General features: G+C 42.2%; 1 protein-coding gene across 2 annotated transcripts in view; it reads right to left on the reverse strand.

The window, feature by feature from the left end:
• The window catches only part of MTOR (mechanistic target of rapamycin kinase), a 150,982-nt gene that overhangs the window by 95,213 nt on the left and 37,528 nt on the right, over positions 1–18,241 (reverse strand). For both annotated transcript variants that reach the window (XM_012473670.2, XM_064363267.1), the window contains 6 exons: positions 10,161–10,247; positions 7,457–7,624; positions 6,852–6,964; positions 6,061–6,223; positions 4,259–4,351; positions 2,438–2,584 (listed from right to left, as the gene is read on the reverse strand). In XM_012473670.2, the coding sequence (XP_012329093.1) occupies positions 2,438–2,584; positions 4,259–4,351; positions 6,061–6,223; positions 6,852–6,964; positions 7,457–7,624; positions 10,161–10,247 (771 nt within the window). The remainder of the gene's footprint in view (positions 1–2,437; positions 2,585–4,258; positions 4,352–6,060; positions 6,224–6,851; positions 6,965–7,456; positions 7,625–10,160; positions 10,248–18,241) is intronic.

Below are 18,241 nucleotides of genomic sequence, written 5' to 3' on the forward strand. Positions count from 1 at the left end.
CACCATGTTGGCCAGGATGGATTCAATCTCCTAATCTACCCACCTCGGCCTCCCAAAGTGCTGGGATTACAGGCGTGAGCCACTGCGCCCGGCCGGTTTTTGTTTCCTGAATCACATAAATCCTCTATTATCACAGCCAATAAAATGGTGACTGAGGTGGCAAATTGTTACTTTGAAAGCTGGTTAAGACTGATAAATATACCAATCCCTAATTATTATTACATGATTATAAGGAGGCACAATTTACCTCTCTGCTTTTTTTTTCTTTTTTGGTGAGATAGGGTCTTGCTCTGTTGCTTGTGCTGGAGTGGTGCAGTGGCATGGTCATTGCTTACTGCAGCCTTTACCTCCTGGGCTCAAGAGATCCTCCCACCTCAGCCTCCTGAGTAGCTGGGACTACAGGCATGCACCACCATGCCCAGCTAATTTTTCTATTTTTTGTAAAGGGGCATTTTGCCATGTTGTCCCAGCTGGTCTTGAACTCCTGGGCTGAAGTAATCCTCCTGCCTTGGCTTCCTAAAGTGTTGAAATTACAGGCATGAGCCACCACACCTGGCCCCCCACCACCCTTTTTTTTTTTTAAGAGACAGAATCTTGCTCTGTTGTCCGGGCTGGAGTGTGGTGGTGCGATCACAGCTCACTGCACCCTGGAACGCCAGGGCTCAAGTGAACCTCCTGTCTCAGTCTCCCAAAAAGCTGGGACTACAGGCAGGTATCCCTCTGCCCAGCTAATTTTAAAATTTTTTCAATTCTTTTTTTTTTTTGGAGACAGGGTCTTACTCTGTCACCCAGATTGGAGTTAATTTTTTTCAATTTTATCACAGAGATGGTATCTTACTATGTTGCCCAGGCTGGTCTCAACTCCTGGCTTCAAGTGATTCTTCAATTTTGGCCTGCCAAATTACTGGGATTACTGGCATGAGCTGCCAGGCCCAGTTCCCAAAATTTACTTTCCAATGAAATAGATCTGAGAGTCAGCTGTGGAGGATTTTGTTTAGTTTTGAACTTGATCTACTTTCTCAGGTGAGATAAACTAAGAGTCTTTCTTTTATCTATCTGGCAAGGTTTATGCTTATTTTTTCCAAGTCTCGATAGAAAGCAAAACTTCCTGGTAGCAAACTAGATTACTGAGGAATTTCCTAAAATAGAGAGAACAAAGCTCTAAAGCAGGGTGGACAGCTGCCTGGTTGGAAGGACATTCTGAACCTAGTCAGAATGAAAACATCTGGATGGAAATGTGCATCTGGCCTCCTGCCTGGCCCCTCCCTCGAGTGTGAGGTGTCAGCAGGGTGGCCTCAATGATTGCCTGGGAATGCCAGGTGACTGATAACCTTTTTCTTCCTCCTAAAGTCTCAGAGTAGCAGTTACAAAATCCCCAGAGGGAAAGCAGCATCACTCCTGACCCAGGAATATTTTACTACCTCCATCTTGACCCAGCAAACATTTCTTTGCAGTGGTCACTTGAAGCTGTTCATGTGAGTAAAAACTCTGAACCAACAGTAATAAACCCCAGTGTTCCAAAGCTGGGCGTGAGCCCACACACATGCACACAGTACTGTGTTCAAGTCTTTATGGGCTTTGCCAAAAGAAGTGAACGAGTCAGCTGGGACACAATCTTGCCCAGTTCTTCACCTCTGCTGCTGCACATGGAGTGAGCTGGCTAATAGATGAAAAATAACACTGAAATCCAAACTGGAAGTTGCTTACAGTCACCAGAAACATGAAAGACTAATGCAAAATGTTGAAAATCATCAATGTGGTGTATTTATTTACAAGTCAGTGAAGTAATTATGATTATTCTGCTCTGATTCACTGAGATGCTTTGAAATTACCTGTTTTTAGAAGAATGGCTGGTGGTATACATGGTGAAAAGCTGGTCATATCTTAGGCTTTGGCCAGTAGAGAGAATTCAGTAATCACCTGGAAAGATTTAAGACCTCACTACTCAAAGTGTGGTCCATGGACCAGCAGCATCAAATTACTTGGCAGCTTGTCAGAAATGCAGAGTATCAGGCCTAACATCAGAATAAGCATTTTAACAAGATTCCCAGCAAGTGGTAAACCCAATGAGTTTGAGAAGTTTGAACGCTGTTTTAAAGAGCCTTCATCAGTCTCAGTGCCAACTAGGGGGCTCACTAGCTTTGTGGCCTTCACGTAAAAAACGAGAATGTATTTGCAACAAAAGTTCTAGCATCCATATTCCAAGGGAGCACAAAAGGACATTTTGTTCTCTAAGTTTTCTCTATTCAAAACAAAATTACAATTCAGACACCTGGAAAAGGACAAAATGATCTAAGTTCATGGTGTCTAGATTTCTAGAAAAAACAATGGACTGGTTTTTGGTTGGTTTAAACTGAAGGTGGCAACAGTCGAAAGTCTTGAGCAAGTGAGAAGAGCAGAGCTCTCCTTCCCCAGTCCCCTGAAACAATGGACTTGCCTTTTGGAGGTTGATAGTGCTGACGTGCAGTTTCTTCATGGGTCCTGTTTCTACTGGTCCACTAGCCAATGCATCCCCTTGGCCACTCCTAAGCATTCGATGCTGGTAAATCAAAGGATCCTCCTCTTCATCAGCAAGTGTGTATCCCTGCAACCAGAGATTCATGGGAAACACCTTAACACCTACAACTCTACCAGATGCATCTGGTTTAGAAAATATCCTTAAACTTTGGGAGGTGCAGACCTTCTGGTAAAGCCAGGATTTCAGTAAGAAGTGCAAAGTCACATGTATGAACAAAATGAACCACAGGTGGGCTGACTCCACAACTGTAGATCAGTCTTTGCTAGTCAGTCCTAGTTACTAACAAGCACTGACTTATAGTAGGAGCAAGCAACCATGCAACTAGCAAAGATAAACAATTGCCAACAATGGGAAGAGTGATAAAGTATTTAGAACAAAGGTAGCACACAGCCCCATCCCCTGGCTGCTTTTTACTCTTTAAAAAGAATTATTTACTCATTTATTTATTTGTGCCTCCTTATGTATCTATTTTATTATTTATCTATTTTTTGAGAGAGTCTAGCTCTGTCGCCCAGTCTGGAGTGCAGTGGTACAATCTCAGCTCACTGCAACCTCTGCCTCCTGGGTTCAAGCAATTCTCTTGCCTCAGCCTCCTGAGTAGCTGGGACTACAGGCATGCACTACCATGCCTGGCTAATTTTTGTATTTTTTTTTTTTTTTTTTTTGAGACAGAGTTTCGCTCTTGTTACCCAGGCTGAAGTGCAATGGCACGATCTTGGCTCACCGCAACCTCTGCCTCCTGGGTTCAGGCAATTCTCCTGCCTCAGCCTCCTGAGTAGCTGGGATTACAGGCACGCGCCACCATGCCCAGCTAATTTTTTCTATTTTTAGTAGAGACGGGGTTTCACAATGTTGACCAGGATGGTTTCGATCTCTTGACCTCGTGATCCACCCGCCTCGGCCTCCCAAAGTGCTGGGATTAGAGGCGTAAGCCACCGCGCCTGGTGTAATTTTTGTATTTTTAACAGAGACAAGGTTTCACCATGTTAGCCAGGCTGGTCTCGAACTCCTGACCTCAAGTGATCTGCCTGCCTCAGCCTCCCAAAGTGCTGGGATTACAGGCGTGAGCCACTGGGCCAGCCTTTAATCTACATTTAGACAGGGCCTCACAGCTCACTGCAGCCTCAGGTGATCCTCCCACTTCAGCCTCCTGGGTAGCTGGGACCACAGGTACCTTTCATCATGAGCAGCTAACTTTTAGTATTTTTTTGAAGAGATGGGGTTTCACCATGTTGCCCAGGCTGGTCTCAAACTCCTGGGCTCAAGTGATCCACCTACCACATGCCTGGCCTCCCAAGGCATGAGCCACTATGCCCCAGCCCCCTGCCTGTTTTTATATAGCCCAAGAGCTAAGAAGGGTTTTTATACTTTTAAATGGTTGGGGGGAAAAAAATCAAAAGAAGATTGACATTTTGCAACACATGAAGATTGAGAGAATCAAATTGAGGTGTCCATAAATAAAGGTTTACTAGAATGCAGCCAGGCTCATCATTTACACATCGTGCATGGCTGCTCTCAGGCTGCAGTGGCAGAGCTGAGGAGTTGCAAAAGAGATCACATAGCCTACAACACTGAAAAAAAAGTTTGCCAATCCCTAGTTTAGACCTAAAAAGCTACACAAACTCCCATAGCCAAGGCTATAAGAACATCAAGCAGTAAAGACAACAGGGACTGCAGAAGCGCAAGGAAGTGTAGTTCACCTTGACAATTGCTTCAGAAGGGAAAGGAAGTGTAGCTCACCTTGACAATTCTGCAGATGAGCACGTCGTAGCGCTGATGATTGATTCGGTGTCGCACCAGAACTTTATTCACCATTGGAATGAAAATTTGGTACTACAACAGGAGGGGGAAGAGATTAGAAACTATCATTTTGGAGAGTGGAAAGAAAGCAGAGGAAAAAATGTTATACAACTATGTTATGGCCATTTGTTCTGAGTTTGTGGCTAACTGTAATATTCAGAAGAATCCTTCTTCCCATCTCCTGCTATAATGCTAGCCCAAGTCCCCATCATCTTCCATCTGGCTTATGATGGTGGCCTCTTAACAGATCTTTGTCCTCCTCTTATCCCCACAGCCTATTTTCCCACACAGCATTGACAGTTATCATTTAAAAATATTAAGTCAGATCATATTTTTCCTGTGTTCAAAATCCACCAAAAACTTCCAGTCTTGCTCAGAGTAAAAGCCAAAATACTTACAATGGCCCACAATAGTGATCTGCAAATTTTAGTGGGACAGCTCACGAAACCAGAGACTGCTGGGCTCCACAGCTAGAGTATCTGATTCAGTAGGTCTTAGGTGAGATGAGGTCTTGCTCTGTTGGCCAGGCTGAAGTGCACTGGCACAATTATGTGGGTTACTGCAGTCTGGAACTCCTAGGCTCAAGCGATCCCTCTGCCATAGCCTCCTGAGTAGTTGGGACTACAGGCACGTGTCCCTATGCCTGGCTAATTTTTAAGTTTTTTTGTGGAGACAGGGTCTTGCTATGTCTCGAGCTGGTCTCCAACTCCTGATCTTAAGCAATTCTCTTGCCTCAGCCTCCCAAGATGCTGGAATTACAGGTGTGAGTCTCTGTGCCTAGCTCAAGAATTTGCATTTCTAATAAGTTCTCAGGTATTTAGATACTGCTATTGCTCATCCAGGAATTATATTTTGAGAGCTACAGGCCTACAAGATCTAATCTCTACTATCTTGCCTTATCTCCATCACCTTAACTCCGAGCACGTCCCTGTTGCTCGCTCCTCTGAAGTCATACTGCTCTTGGGCTATGCCCTGAACTCTTTGAGCAAGCTGCCACCTCAACTCCAGCATTTGCTATTTCTGCTCCCTGCACCCAGTTCTTTGCAATTGGGCCTTTATTTTATTTAGGTCTCTGCTTAAGTGTCAACTGATCAGAGGTCTGCTCTGTCTACCCTAAATAAAGACCATTTCTCCCCACTTCAACTCATCACTCTTAAGAAACAAACTGTGTGGCCGGGTGCGGTGGCTCAAGCCTGTAATCCCAGCACTTTGGGAGGCTGAGGCAGGTAGATCACGAGGTCAAGAGAGCGAGACCATTCTGGTCAACATGGTGAAACCCCGTCTCTACTAATACAAAAAAAATTAGCTGGGCATGGTGGCGCGTGCCTGTAATCCCAGCTCAGGAGGCTGAGGCAGGAGAATTGCCTGAACCCAGGAGGCGGAGGTTGCGGTGAGCCGAGATCGCGCCATTGCACTCCAGCCTGGGTAACAAGAGCGAAACTCCATCTCAAAAAAAAAAAAAACTGTGTTTATTTGCTTTGCTTTATTAGGATGGAAGCTCTATGAGAGCAAGGACTTTATTCTGTTTACTGTGTTATCCCCAGAACAGCACTTAGCTCACACAGGCTGCTCAATAAATGCCGAACAAATGAAAAAAAGGAAAAAAAAAAAAAAAAGCAAGTAATTTCTTGTTCTCTGATGGTGGCTGGCACTGTAGACTACCAAACAGGAGTGGCTCACAGACAAAGTCTTCTTTCCAAATAAGGCAGAAGGGCACCTGTCTGTCCACACTCTCATCTTACCTTCTTCCCCAGTTGAAAAACAAGTGAAGACAGTGTGTCCATGGCTGTGGAGCGCAGTTCTGGGCTCTGGTCTAGTGTTCGAACAATAGGGTGAATGATCCGGGAGGCATAATCAGTGAAATCCAGGGACTCCGTCAGACGGTCCACGGTCTCCAGCGCTGCCCTAAAACAATCGTTAACGTACAGTAACTGCTAACATACTATATCCAAGGAAGACACGTGGCTGAGGGTGATCTTAGTCAGCACTGAAGGGATGGGAATGAATGGCTTCTGAGGTATTTTGGATGACATGAATCCAACATATATTCCAGTGGGATAGGATAGTTAAGATTTCCATAAACGTGCAACATTTCTTTCTTTTTTTTTTTTTGAGACAGAGTTTCGCTCTCGTTGCCCAGGCTGGAGTGCAATGGTGTGATCTCGGCTCACTGCAACCTCCGCCTCCTGGGTTGATTCTCCTGCTTCATCCTCCCAAGTAGCTGGGATTACAGGCATGGGCCACCACGCCCAGCTAATTTTTATATTTTTAGTGGAGACAGGGTTTCTCCATGTTGGTCAGGCTGATCTTGAACTCCCGACCTCAGGTAATCTGCCTGCCTCGGCCTCCCAAAGGGCTGGGATTACAGGCATGAGCCACCATGCCTGGCCAAACCTGGGACATTTCTAAACTAAAATAAGGCGAGTTGAAACAACAACAAAATATAAAGATGGCCTGGGAACTTAAGAAACGAACATTTTCAACAAAACATTAAAAGCTTAATGATTGCTAGTCCCAAAGGGGAGGTGCTCACTTTCGAGATGGCAGGGGAGCTTCAGGGGCATCAAACAACTTCACAATAGGAGGCAGCAGCAAATGCAGGTAGTCATCCAGGTTGGCACCAAACAGCTGGATTGCAGCCAATAACTGCAAAAGGGAACAAAAGCATGGCGATCAACAGTCAGGTCCCAAGTATCTAAGGACATGGAACAGGTGGTGGTGTGGATAATTCAAAGTTCTGTGGGAACTGGGAAAAGCCTTTATTAAATGGCCTTGGACTATATCCTTTTGGGTAGCACTTTCTCCCCCTCATTTTATTTGCTTACATATTACTTTGCTTTCTCTGTGCTCATTTGAGTTGATAAGGAGCCCATTTGCTGGATAATAAAGAAAATTGGTCTGGGATAAAATATCTGCCAAGATTAATCCATTAGAAGAGACATGAAACATAAGAATAATCAAGAGAGGATTACAGACATTCTGTAAACTGCACATACTGAGTATTAGAATTCTTGGGATTCTATCTTGTGAAGTGGGTGTCAACCTGTCACTCAGAACAAGGTCTCAGCTTTGAGCTGAACACCCAGGGACTCTGAGGGAAGCAGAAAATCTCTCTGGAGAATGACATAGGCTACTCACCTTGATTGAGACGATGCGGCCTGGGCTGTTGTCATGCATGAAGACACGCAGCATGTGCGGGATCAGCTGGGGCAGGTACAGCTTAAATTCACCCCCAAGAGCTACCACAATTTGCTCAATGAGAAGAATGATCGTGCTCTGAATTGATGTGTTCATGACCCAGAATTCCTACAAAGAGAAAAAAGTCAGAGGAGCTGAGTCAGGTCCCCTTCTGCTGATATATGAACCGAGGAATGCAAACGGCCAGAAAAGCAAAACTGTAGCGAGCATGGTCTGTGCTGAGATCAACTCCTCCCTCCCCTCCTCCCACTGGGCCCTTCTTGCATCCTATGTTGCAGCCATACTGGACAAACTCGACTGCATTTCCCCAGATGCACCAGGCTACCTCAGTCCTCTGGGCTTTGCTCATGCTGCCTCCTCTGCCTGGAATCCTACTTCTTGCTCAGTTAGGTCCTATCTGTCTTTCTGGACCTGGCTCAAGCCTCACTTCTCCCATGCAGACTTTCTTGTTCTCCTTCCACGATCCACTTGGGTCCTTTACACTCTCTTTGCTAGCAGCTGTAAGACTTCCTTTGCTTTGCCATCCTCCCTCTAGACTGTAGGCTACTTAAGGACAAGAAACCTCTAACTCATCTCTGTATCCCCAGAATCTATCAATCAGATCATCTGGAATATTCTAGAATGAACAGATGACTAAGTCACTCTAAGAGCTCTGAAGTGGTTCAAGGTGGACCTGGACCTTACTTTGGTATCACCTGATCTCTACCAGAGGGTGACTCCAGTATTACAAAGATTTCCTGGCTTTTCTGGATTTAGATTTTGCTATTAATAGATAGCATCTAACATCTGTCCCCTCCCAAAAATCTATCCATCAGGCCTAAACAGTGCTACAAAATGAGTACCTTTCTACATCCATATGGTTATTTTCCACCTAAGTTACTAAAATAAAACCCTGGCCAACTGGCCATAGATCCTGCCTTAGCGCTACAAAGCAAAGTAGTCCAAGCCTCTAACTCCGGGAAAGCTATTATTTCAAATCAACTCAAAAAGACAGCTGCCTACCACTATCTTTAAAATTTCTGGAGTTAAGAGATTTAATAATAGAAATCCTACTAATGATGGCAACACGTGAATATTAATATCCTTGGAGCCTCTAAATAGTTCAAAGTAGAAGTCCATAAAAACAAGGATAATTCTTCAGATGAAAGGCTTTATAGAAAGATACAGTATTTTTATTTAAAAACATATCTTAAAAAGCATAATGGCTGTAGAAGATGGTGGTAAAACTTCTTTTTTCTCTGCTTGGAGATAAGTATTCTCTCTGAAAAAGCTGTGTTTTCTAGGTTAAAAGTGTTGCCAAAGAAACACCACAGATTTCACAGCCTCCAGAGTTTGATGTTCATTCACTTGAACCCCTCTCTGCCTTCTTTAGAGAAGGCCTACCTACCTCCCAGCTGCATTATCATCAGCTCCTCACAGGGGCTTCTCTACCTCAAAGATGCCAGGAAGCCTGCCGAGGGACGTCAGCTGGATCACTGTTCACAAAGACTATTTTCTTCCCAGGCTCAGGGGAGCTCATTAAAATGCCCAGAATCAATAGTCAAAGGAAGAGTCCCCACTACCTTCTCTATCTGGGATGAAATGAAAGCTGCATTTTGCAGGTGTAAGGCTCCCTGCCTCAAATCCCTGTGTACTGGTCATAAACCTGTTATGACTTTAATATGGTCATATCGTGTCCTTGTTTAGCCTTCTTGGGGGGATTAAGTCACAGATGACTTCATCCTCCTCCCATGAGGACACTGCTTCTTCCTTTGCTCCTCCTCTCCCTAAGACCAGCCATTGGCCTTTTTAGTATTCTGCCTAAATCTTCCTGGTACAGAGGCTTCTGTGGTAGGACTCAGGGAATAGAGGAGCTTTTAATTATTTATACATGTGGGAGGTTTTCAGTTCTGAGACCCAGGTGCTGGGAAGTTCCATCTGAAGCCAGCCATTTTGATTTTAGTCCTGCTGCTTCCTCCAAACTAACTACAAAGGTCTGGTGTGAAAGAACAGAAATCATCTTCCCACCCTTTGAGGACATGCCATCCCTGCAAAGCAACCTTCTCTGCAAAGACATTTAAATTACATAGAACAGTAGGAAAAACGATATTGCCAATGGGGTGTCTTCTGGCACCTATTTAATGCATGTTATAGAATCCTGGGGTCTGAGCCTTTTCTCATGTGCCACTGCAGTCAAAAGGTGATATGTATGGTTTTGGAGGTAGCAGGTTAAAGCATCACCTTGTTCCTTGGTGCCCAACACATGTTCATCATATTTAACAGCCCTAAGAAAACCCAATCCCCAATCCCTTCATGGTTTATGAGCAGTAAGGAAGAGGGCTTTTGTGAGAATAGAAAAGCACTGTTGTGATATTAAAGTGAAATTGCTTTGTTGTGTGTGAGGCAAATAACCCAAGAGTCTATTTCTGGCAGAACAATTAAGGATTTCTCTTCAGCCGTCATGCCTTGCATTTTTGTACCTGGGAACCTGGATCAACAGCCCTTCCTCCCCCTCAAAATCCAGTGGGCTTTGTTCCACCTCCTGGACTGGGGCTGTAACAGCTCTACAAAGATCCATGAAAAAAACATCTATGTCATCCAAACTTGCTCCTGAGCCTTCCTTGACCCAAACACAGAAGAGGCCAAATCATTAACTTCTACTTACTCTCATGAGGGTGACTATTTCATCCATATAAGGTCTGATGTGGCTCTTCACAAAGGACACCAACATTCCCAGCTGCTGGAACAAAAACTGAAAGGGATAAGAGTCAACCAGTTGATAACATGAAGGACACTGAATCCCCAGGATTACCTTAAGTTCATGTGAACAAATAAAGACAACTATGGAACGGGTTTCCACACTACACCATCTATTGATAATATATTTCAAAGACTCAAACTTGGCTAGGTTTGAAGGTTCAGTGCTTTTGAAGGCCGAGGTGGGAGGATTGCTTGAGGCTAAGAGTTCAAGAACAGCCTGGGCAACATAGTGAGATCCTGTCTCTACAAAAAATTAGCTGGGCACTTGCCTGTAGTTCTAGCTACTCTGGAGGCTAAGGTGGGAGGAATGCCTGAGCCCAGGAGTTCAAGGCTTAGTCAGCTATGCATGTGCCACTACACTCCACCTCGGGTGACAGAGTGAGACCCGTCTCTTTAAAAAAAAAAAAAAAAAAAGACTCAAACTTAAATGGTGATGGTGGGGACTCGAAACAACTGTCAGGGGCTTTTACACACCAGACGAGCCAGTTACTGCAAGCAGTGGTGTTGTAACCCTCATGTAACCTCCCTGTGCCCAGGCTCTTCCATTCTAGTACTTATCTCATAGACTTGTTGTAAGGCTTAAACGGGATAATTCATGTCAAGCACTACAACAGGAACATGAATACTATTTAGTGCATATAATGAATGTCTGTATCACTGAAGGATCTCTGGAGTCACTAAATGTACAAATAAACCTGAAAGTTTTAACCAACTATAAATGTACCTTTTGTTTATTTGGCTCTAATTAATTACCACTTACTTCCTAAAATAAATATAGCTAACTCTTGATTATGGGTATTGTAGCTCATTTATAGTAATTAACTCATTACTTAGGTCTTAATTAATTAACTGTGTCTCTGAGAGATTATGAACCAAAACAGTAAGCAAATTGGGGTAGGGATAGAATGAGGAGATTCTACTTAAGCTGGTACCTTTTAGGTGAAAGAAGAAAAAAATGTCCACTAAATAAAGCTGGGAATAAGGAAGGTGTGGGTAGAGAAAATCTCAACTACTTTCCAGGTTAAAGATTTGTCTTCAAGGTGTAGGTTTTATTTTGTTATGATCTTCAGAGTCAGATAGTATCACATGCAATAAGTAGCAAATAATGTTTGAAACTTCTTTCCCCCAAATTTGTATAGCTTTCTTTGCCTTTGTTCCTCGCCATTAACAAGGATAATTTGGAAAATGAATATATATATTTTCACTCTTATCCACATGAAAGTTAGGTAAGTGGGGGATAAATAAAAAGCACTGCTTCAAAAAAAAAAGTGTTATTTCAAACAGCAAGTAATGAACTTAAGAGTACTCATTACCCAAAGAGGCAAGATCAGTAGGACATTCAGGATTGGGGTCAAAGAAGAGTTTGGACACACTCTCTAATGATGACTTTGACTTCTAAGGTGGTTACGTCACCACATGGCACATGTTTGACTAAGTAGAGTCATTTCTACCTATCTCCTGGTCCCCGCCATCCCCCAAACTGAATCACTACAGACGTTTTTTTGAGATAGAGTTTTTGCTCTTGTTGCCCAGGCTGGAGTGCAATAATGCGATCTCGGTTCACCACAACCTCTGCCTACTGGATTCAAGTGATTCTCTTGCCTCAGTCTCCTAAGTAGCTGGGATTACAGGCATGTGCCACCACGCCCAGCTAATTTTGTATTTTTAGTAGAGATGGGGTTTCTCCATGTTGGCCAGGCTGTTCTCAAACTCCTGACCTCGTGATCCACCCGCCTCAGCCTCCCAAAGTGCTGGGTTTACAGGCGTGAGCCACCGCGCCAGGCCTATAGACAGTTTTTGTAAAATGGTCCCTATACAAATATGTCATTACAGAGATGAAGGAATGTGAGATTAAATGTAAAGTTCAGATGAATTTTTGTTATGCAAAGCCTGAAAGAAAGCAGAAAACCTAAGCTGGAGGAAAACAGGCCAACAGAGATGGTGGGGAGGTCAGAGAAAACCATGAGACAGAAAGAGGAAACAAGCTTCCTGGTCTTTGGTGCACAGTTAGGGAGCACATAGGTGGCTTATTCTTAAGGAGTAGCTGCCCAAGGGACACGGACAGGTAAGTGCCTCAATGCTGAGTAGGGAGCTAGAGGAGCTGCCTCTTCTCCCTTAGTCTTTCACAAGCATTCTTTTTTTCCTCAGAACATGAGTATTTTAAAAGAACACAGTTTTGCTCCTGAAAATATGATGCACTAGATCTCCTCCCAAACTCCCCTACTATGAAAAGCCTAAAATTAAGGCAAAAAAGATAAATATGATTATAAGATTATTAGAACTGAAATGGCCAGGTGCAGTGGCTCATGCCTATAATCCCAGCTCTTTGTGGGGGCCAAGGCAGGCAGATCACCCTGAGCTGAGGAGTTCACAACCAGCCTGAGCAACATGGCAAAACCTTGTCTCTACCAGAAGGAAAAAAAAAAACAACAAATAGCTGGGCATAGTGGCATGTGTCTGTAATCCCAGTTACTTGGAAGGCTGAGGTGGGAGGATCGCTTCCGCTTCAGAGGCAAGGTTGCAGTGAGCTGAGATCATGCCACTGTGCTCCAGCCTGAAGCCTCTCACATAAAGCAAAACCTTCAAAGAGCTACATATTAAGAGAAAAGGTGAGTTTAAAAAAAGAAATTTGCCAGTTATGATGTGAGGTCTGGATAGAAAAATGCCTCCCCTAAGAGTTCATAATTTCAGGCCTCTTATCATATGGGTTTAGGGATTTATTTTAACTATGGCCCAGGAATCTCTAAGCCAAGAAATGAAAGTTCTCCTGGGTCACCTGGCAGAAGTAAATGCATAACCTATCTGAAGAGATGCAAATTTAAAGCAGATTTTCTAGTATCGCTCCAGGGAAAGCCCAGTTGAATATGCTATATAATTCAAAATGATAAAACCTGTAAGGAAATAGACTGTGACTTATCGCATGACCAGACGCATAGCCATGCTTCTGACAAGCATGACTTCTCAGAAACAATAAACAGAATCAGACCCACTGAGAATTTAACATATAATAGAAGTATTTGATAGAAATTTTAATCTGTTTAAAATGCTTTTTTAAAAAAAGTGGGAATAAGGCTTGGCATGGTGGCTCACCCCAGTAATCATGGTGATCAGCTCAGGGTGATCTGCCTGTAATCCCAGCGCTTTGGGAGGCCGAGGTGGGCAGATCACTTGAGGTCAGGAGTTCACAACCAGCCTGGTCAACATAGTGAAACCCTGTCTCTAGTAAAAATACAAAAAATTAGCTAGGCATGGTGGCACACACCTGTAGTGCCAGATACCTGGGAGGCTAAAGCAAGAGAATTGCTTGAACCTCGGAGGCGGAAGTTGTAGTGAGCTGAGATTGCATCACTGCTCTCCAGCCTGGGTGACAGAGCGAGACTCCATGTTAAAAAAAAAAAAAAAAAAAGTGAGAATAAAATAATTTTAGTAAGGAACAAAATACCACCAAAAAATGCTAGGCATATTTGAAAGAACCTACTACAACTTAAAGAAATAAAATAGAGTTGAAACCAAAACCCAGCTGGGCATGATGGCTCATGCCTGTAATTCCAGCACTTTGGGAGGCCGAGGCAGGTAGATTGCTTGAGGCCAGGAGTTCAAGACCAGCCTGGGCAACATGGCAAAACCCTGTCTCTACCAAAAATGCAAAAAAAAAATTAGCCAGCATAGTAGTGTATGCTTGTAGTCCCAGCTATTTGGGAGGCTGAGGCACGTGAACCACTCAAACCTGGATGGTGGGGAGGTTGCAGAGAGTCAAGATCGAACCACTGTGCTCCAGTCTGGACAGCGGAGCAAGACTCTATCTCAAAAAAAAAAAAAAAAAAAAAAAAAAAAAAAAAAAAAAAGACATAAAACACCAAAACCTCAATCACAGGTGAAAGATAGAGCTCAAGAATTCGTGAACAGACAACAGATATGAATGCCAGAATGCATCTGAGAGACAAAGATGAAAAATATGGGCAAGGAGCTAAGAGACATTAATGATAAAGTGACAATCTATAGCACGTCTAATCAGAATTCCAAAAGAAAAAAAAAAAAAGAAGGTGTAAGGACAAAATTCCAAAAAAGATAATATATGAGAATTTCTCTGGAACTGATAAAAGATACTAATCCTCACATTCAGGAAGCCCTCCAAGTCTCAAACAGGATAAACAAAAGAAATTCACATATAGATATATAACAGTGAACACTTCAGGATAACAAAACAATGAGAAGTAAAGCCACAGAAAAAAGATTATATAAAAGGGATCCATGATTTCTCAACAACAACAAAAAGAAGTCAGAAAGTGGGATCATATCTACAGTTGTGGAAGAACCTAGAATCATATTCTTCGCTAAATGAAGATTTAAAAAGAAGGTGAAATGAAGACTTTGTTTCAGATAAAAACAGTTTACTTCAGTGCATGCTCATAAGAGAAATTTGTCCTAGGAAGAAAGCTAGGAGTAAGCTCTAATATGGAAGAAAGAATGGTGAGACATTAAATAATATGTGTGAATGAATAAACAAACACGACATAAAACGATAATAATAATGTTTAGTAAGATGGAGGAAGGGGGCCAAGGAATGCAGGCAGCCTCTAAAACAAGCTTGTCCAATCCCTGCTCTAGAAGCTAGAAAAAGCAAGGAAATCAATTCTCTCCAAGAGCTTCCAGATGGGAACACAGCCCTGTCAACACCTTGATTTTATCCCAGTGAGACCTCGTATCAGAATTATAACCTGGATAGCTGTAAGATAATCTGTGTTAAGCGACTAAATTTGTGGTAATTTGTTATAGTAGCAATAGGAAATAATACAGGAAGGAGGAAAACAATGTATAAACATGGTGACAGAAGCTAGATGTTGCTGGATAGATCTTATTTATAGTTCTAGCTCTGGAACTACGTTAATGTCTTACATAACTAAAATAAAAGTTTTTTAGATGGAGTCTTGCTCTGTCACCCAGGCTGAAGTGTAGAGGTACAATCTTGGCTTATTGCAACCTTTGTCTGCTGGGTTCAAGCGATTTTCCTGCCTCAGCCTCCTGAGTAGCTGGGAATATAGGCATGCATGACCACGCCTGGCTAATTTTTGTAATTTTAGTAGAGACAGGGCTTTGCCACGCTGGCCAGGTTGGTCTCAAACTCCTGACTGCAAGTGATCTGCCCACCTTGGCTTCCCAAAGTACTGGGATTACAGACATGAGCCACCACATCCAGCCTAAATTTTTTGTAAACTCAGAAGAAATTTCTAAAAATTGAAAATAAACAGAAACAAATGGGTTTAACTATAAGCCAAGCTAGTTGCACAATCACTCAAGAAGATACATATATGGGCCGGTGCAGTGGCTCACACCTGTAATCCCAGCACTTTGGGAGGCCAAGGCAGGTGGATCACAAGGTTAAGAGATTGAGACCATCCTGGCCAACATGGTGAAACCCCTATCTCTACTAGAAATAGAAAAATTAGCTGGGCGTGGTGGTGGGTGCCTATAGTCCCAGCTACTTGGAAGGCTGAGGCAGGAGAATTGCTTGAACAGAAGGCAGAGGTTGAAGTGAGCTGAGATTGCGCCACTGGACTCCAGCCTGGCGAGAGAGTGAGACTCTGTCTCAAAAGAAAAAAAAAAAAATTTATGTATGCAATTTCACTAAAACAAATCTGAGCTCCTTGGAAACGGCTATGGCCAGGTTTTAGTGAAATATACTAGATACGCTTGTAGTAATTTTTTTCTGCCAGAAAGCAAGAAAGTGAACTGGACCATGTAAAAAGGACACAACAGCCAGACTGATCAGGATAATTTGATTGTGAAAAAGATTAGTGCCTGCAATGAATAGAAATATTATATATATACGTTGTGTTTATGTATGTATATATTCCATATAGAAATACTCTCTATATAGAGAGCTCGCTACATATAGAGAGTGCTGATTTCTTTTAGTGAGATTACATACGTGTATTTTTTATATATACAAATAGTAAATGACCAATAAGATTACTAAATGTAGTTTAAGACTTTTACTTGATATTCTTCTTTGAGTGATTATGCAATGTACTTGGTTTATAGTATAAATAAAAATAGATTATATATATATTTGTATCTTTATGAGTTCATACTGATATTCCAAAGAATGAGAATGGGGTTGGGAGGTGGGAAGATGCCTGGGTCACCTTTGAAAAGCTGTTAGCAGGCCAGGCATGGTGGCTCACGTCTGTAATCTTAGCACTCTGGGAGGCCAAGGCGGGCGGATCACCTGAGGTTGGGAGTTTGAGACCAGCCTGACCAACATGGAGAAACTTCGTCTCCAGTAAAAATACAAAATTAGCTGGGCATGGTGGCGTGTGCCTGTAATTCCAGCTACTCAGGAGGCTGAGGCAGGAGAATCACTTGAACCCGGGAGGCAGAGGTTGCAGTGAGCCGAGATCGCACCACTGCATCTTGCCTAGGCAACAAGAGTGAAACTCTGTCTCAAAAAAAAGAGAAGAAAAGTTGTTAGCAGCTTGACTCATTAAAAAAACTGATAAATCAATAAAGGGAAAGAATCACGCATTTATTCTGCTTTTCCTACATGAGCTGCACTTCAAATTACCTAAGCAGTTTATCACATAAAGTTCTTTTTAAAAATTTATTTAAAAAGTTTTTTTAAATAAAATGAGATGGGGTTTTGCTATGTTGCACAAGTTGGTCTTGCACTCCTGGGCTCAAGTGAGCCTCTCATCTCAGGCTCCTGAAGTGCTGGTATTACAGGTGTGAGCCACCATGCCCAGCCAAGTTCTTTATTTCTAAAGAACTTTCTGACTAATAAATCCAGAAGGATAATCAAATTAGAAAATCACCATTTGGGGGCACATGTTTTCAGAACCTTCTGAGGGATGTGGCATGGAAAAAAAAATAAAAATAAAAAATACACACACATGCAAATAAGAAACTCACCATTTTGCAATTCCTAATCAAATAATGGCTCTAGGAAATAACTACCAATGAATGCTAAAATGATCAGAAAAAAGGCTGATGGGGAACTTCATTACAGATAGATCAGATGACAATATCCAAATCCACTGATTAGCCTTCAGAGTACCTGTGGGTCATCTCGAAAATATCTGTTTACTAAATGCTGAAATAGGAAGTACACGGTACCGTAACCTATCAAGTATCTCTTGCCAAAAGAATGGAACTTGAATCAAATCAAGCCTCTAAGTCTAACTAGTTTATAGGAAGTTAAGACACCTTGAAGAAACAGCCAAATCCAGTATGAGAAATAGGACAAATGACCTGGTTTCTTCTACAAATATATGATTTCTTTTAAATAGAAGGAAAAGGTAAATAAATGGTAAAAGAATTGTATTTATCAACCAAATGTCAGATGTAGACCTTATTTACATTCTGATTTGAATAAACCAGATTACAATGACATTTTTAAGACAATCAAGGACGTTTGAAGAAAGCTTGATATTAAATAATACTAAGAAATTATTGTTAGCTTTCTAGGTGTTACAATTGTATTGTGGTTATAAGGAAAAAAGCATTTATTGGTGAAATAATATGATATCTGTAATTTGTTTTAAAATTCTCCAGAAATGTATGTATATGGGGGGAAAGGCAATGGAGGTAAGAGATGAAACTAAATTGACAAAATGCTAGTAATTATTGATGGGTATGTGAGAATCTAATATAATAGGTTGTCTACATGATTCATGATTTAAATAGTCTATTAAAAAATGTTTAGAAAAATTAAAGGTGGCCAATGAGTGAAGGCAAAAGATAAAAAATAAAGACTCAAACAAATCCAGAAAAAGAAAAGAAAGATAAACAAACAGACAAAGCAGGACAAAAAGAAAGCACTAAGTAAGAAGGTGGAAATAAACCCAAATATGGCCAGGCGCGGTGGCTCACGCCTGTAATCCTAGCACTTTAGAAGACCAAGGCAAGTGGATCACTTGAGGTCAGGAGTTCGAGACCAGCCTGGCCAACATGGTGAAATCCTATCTCTACTAAAAATACAAAATTAGC

This window comes from Aotus nancymaae, unplaced genomic scaffold, assembly GCF_030222135.1.
Source record: "Aotus nancymaae isolate 86718 unplaced genomic scaffold, 86718_ANA_hifiasm-v0.15.2.pri h1tg000053l, whole genome shotgun sequence".
Lineage (NCBI taxonomy): Eukaryota > Metazoa > Chordata > Mammalia > Primates > Aotidae > Aotus > Aotus nancymaae.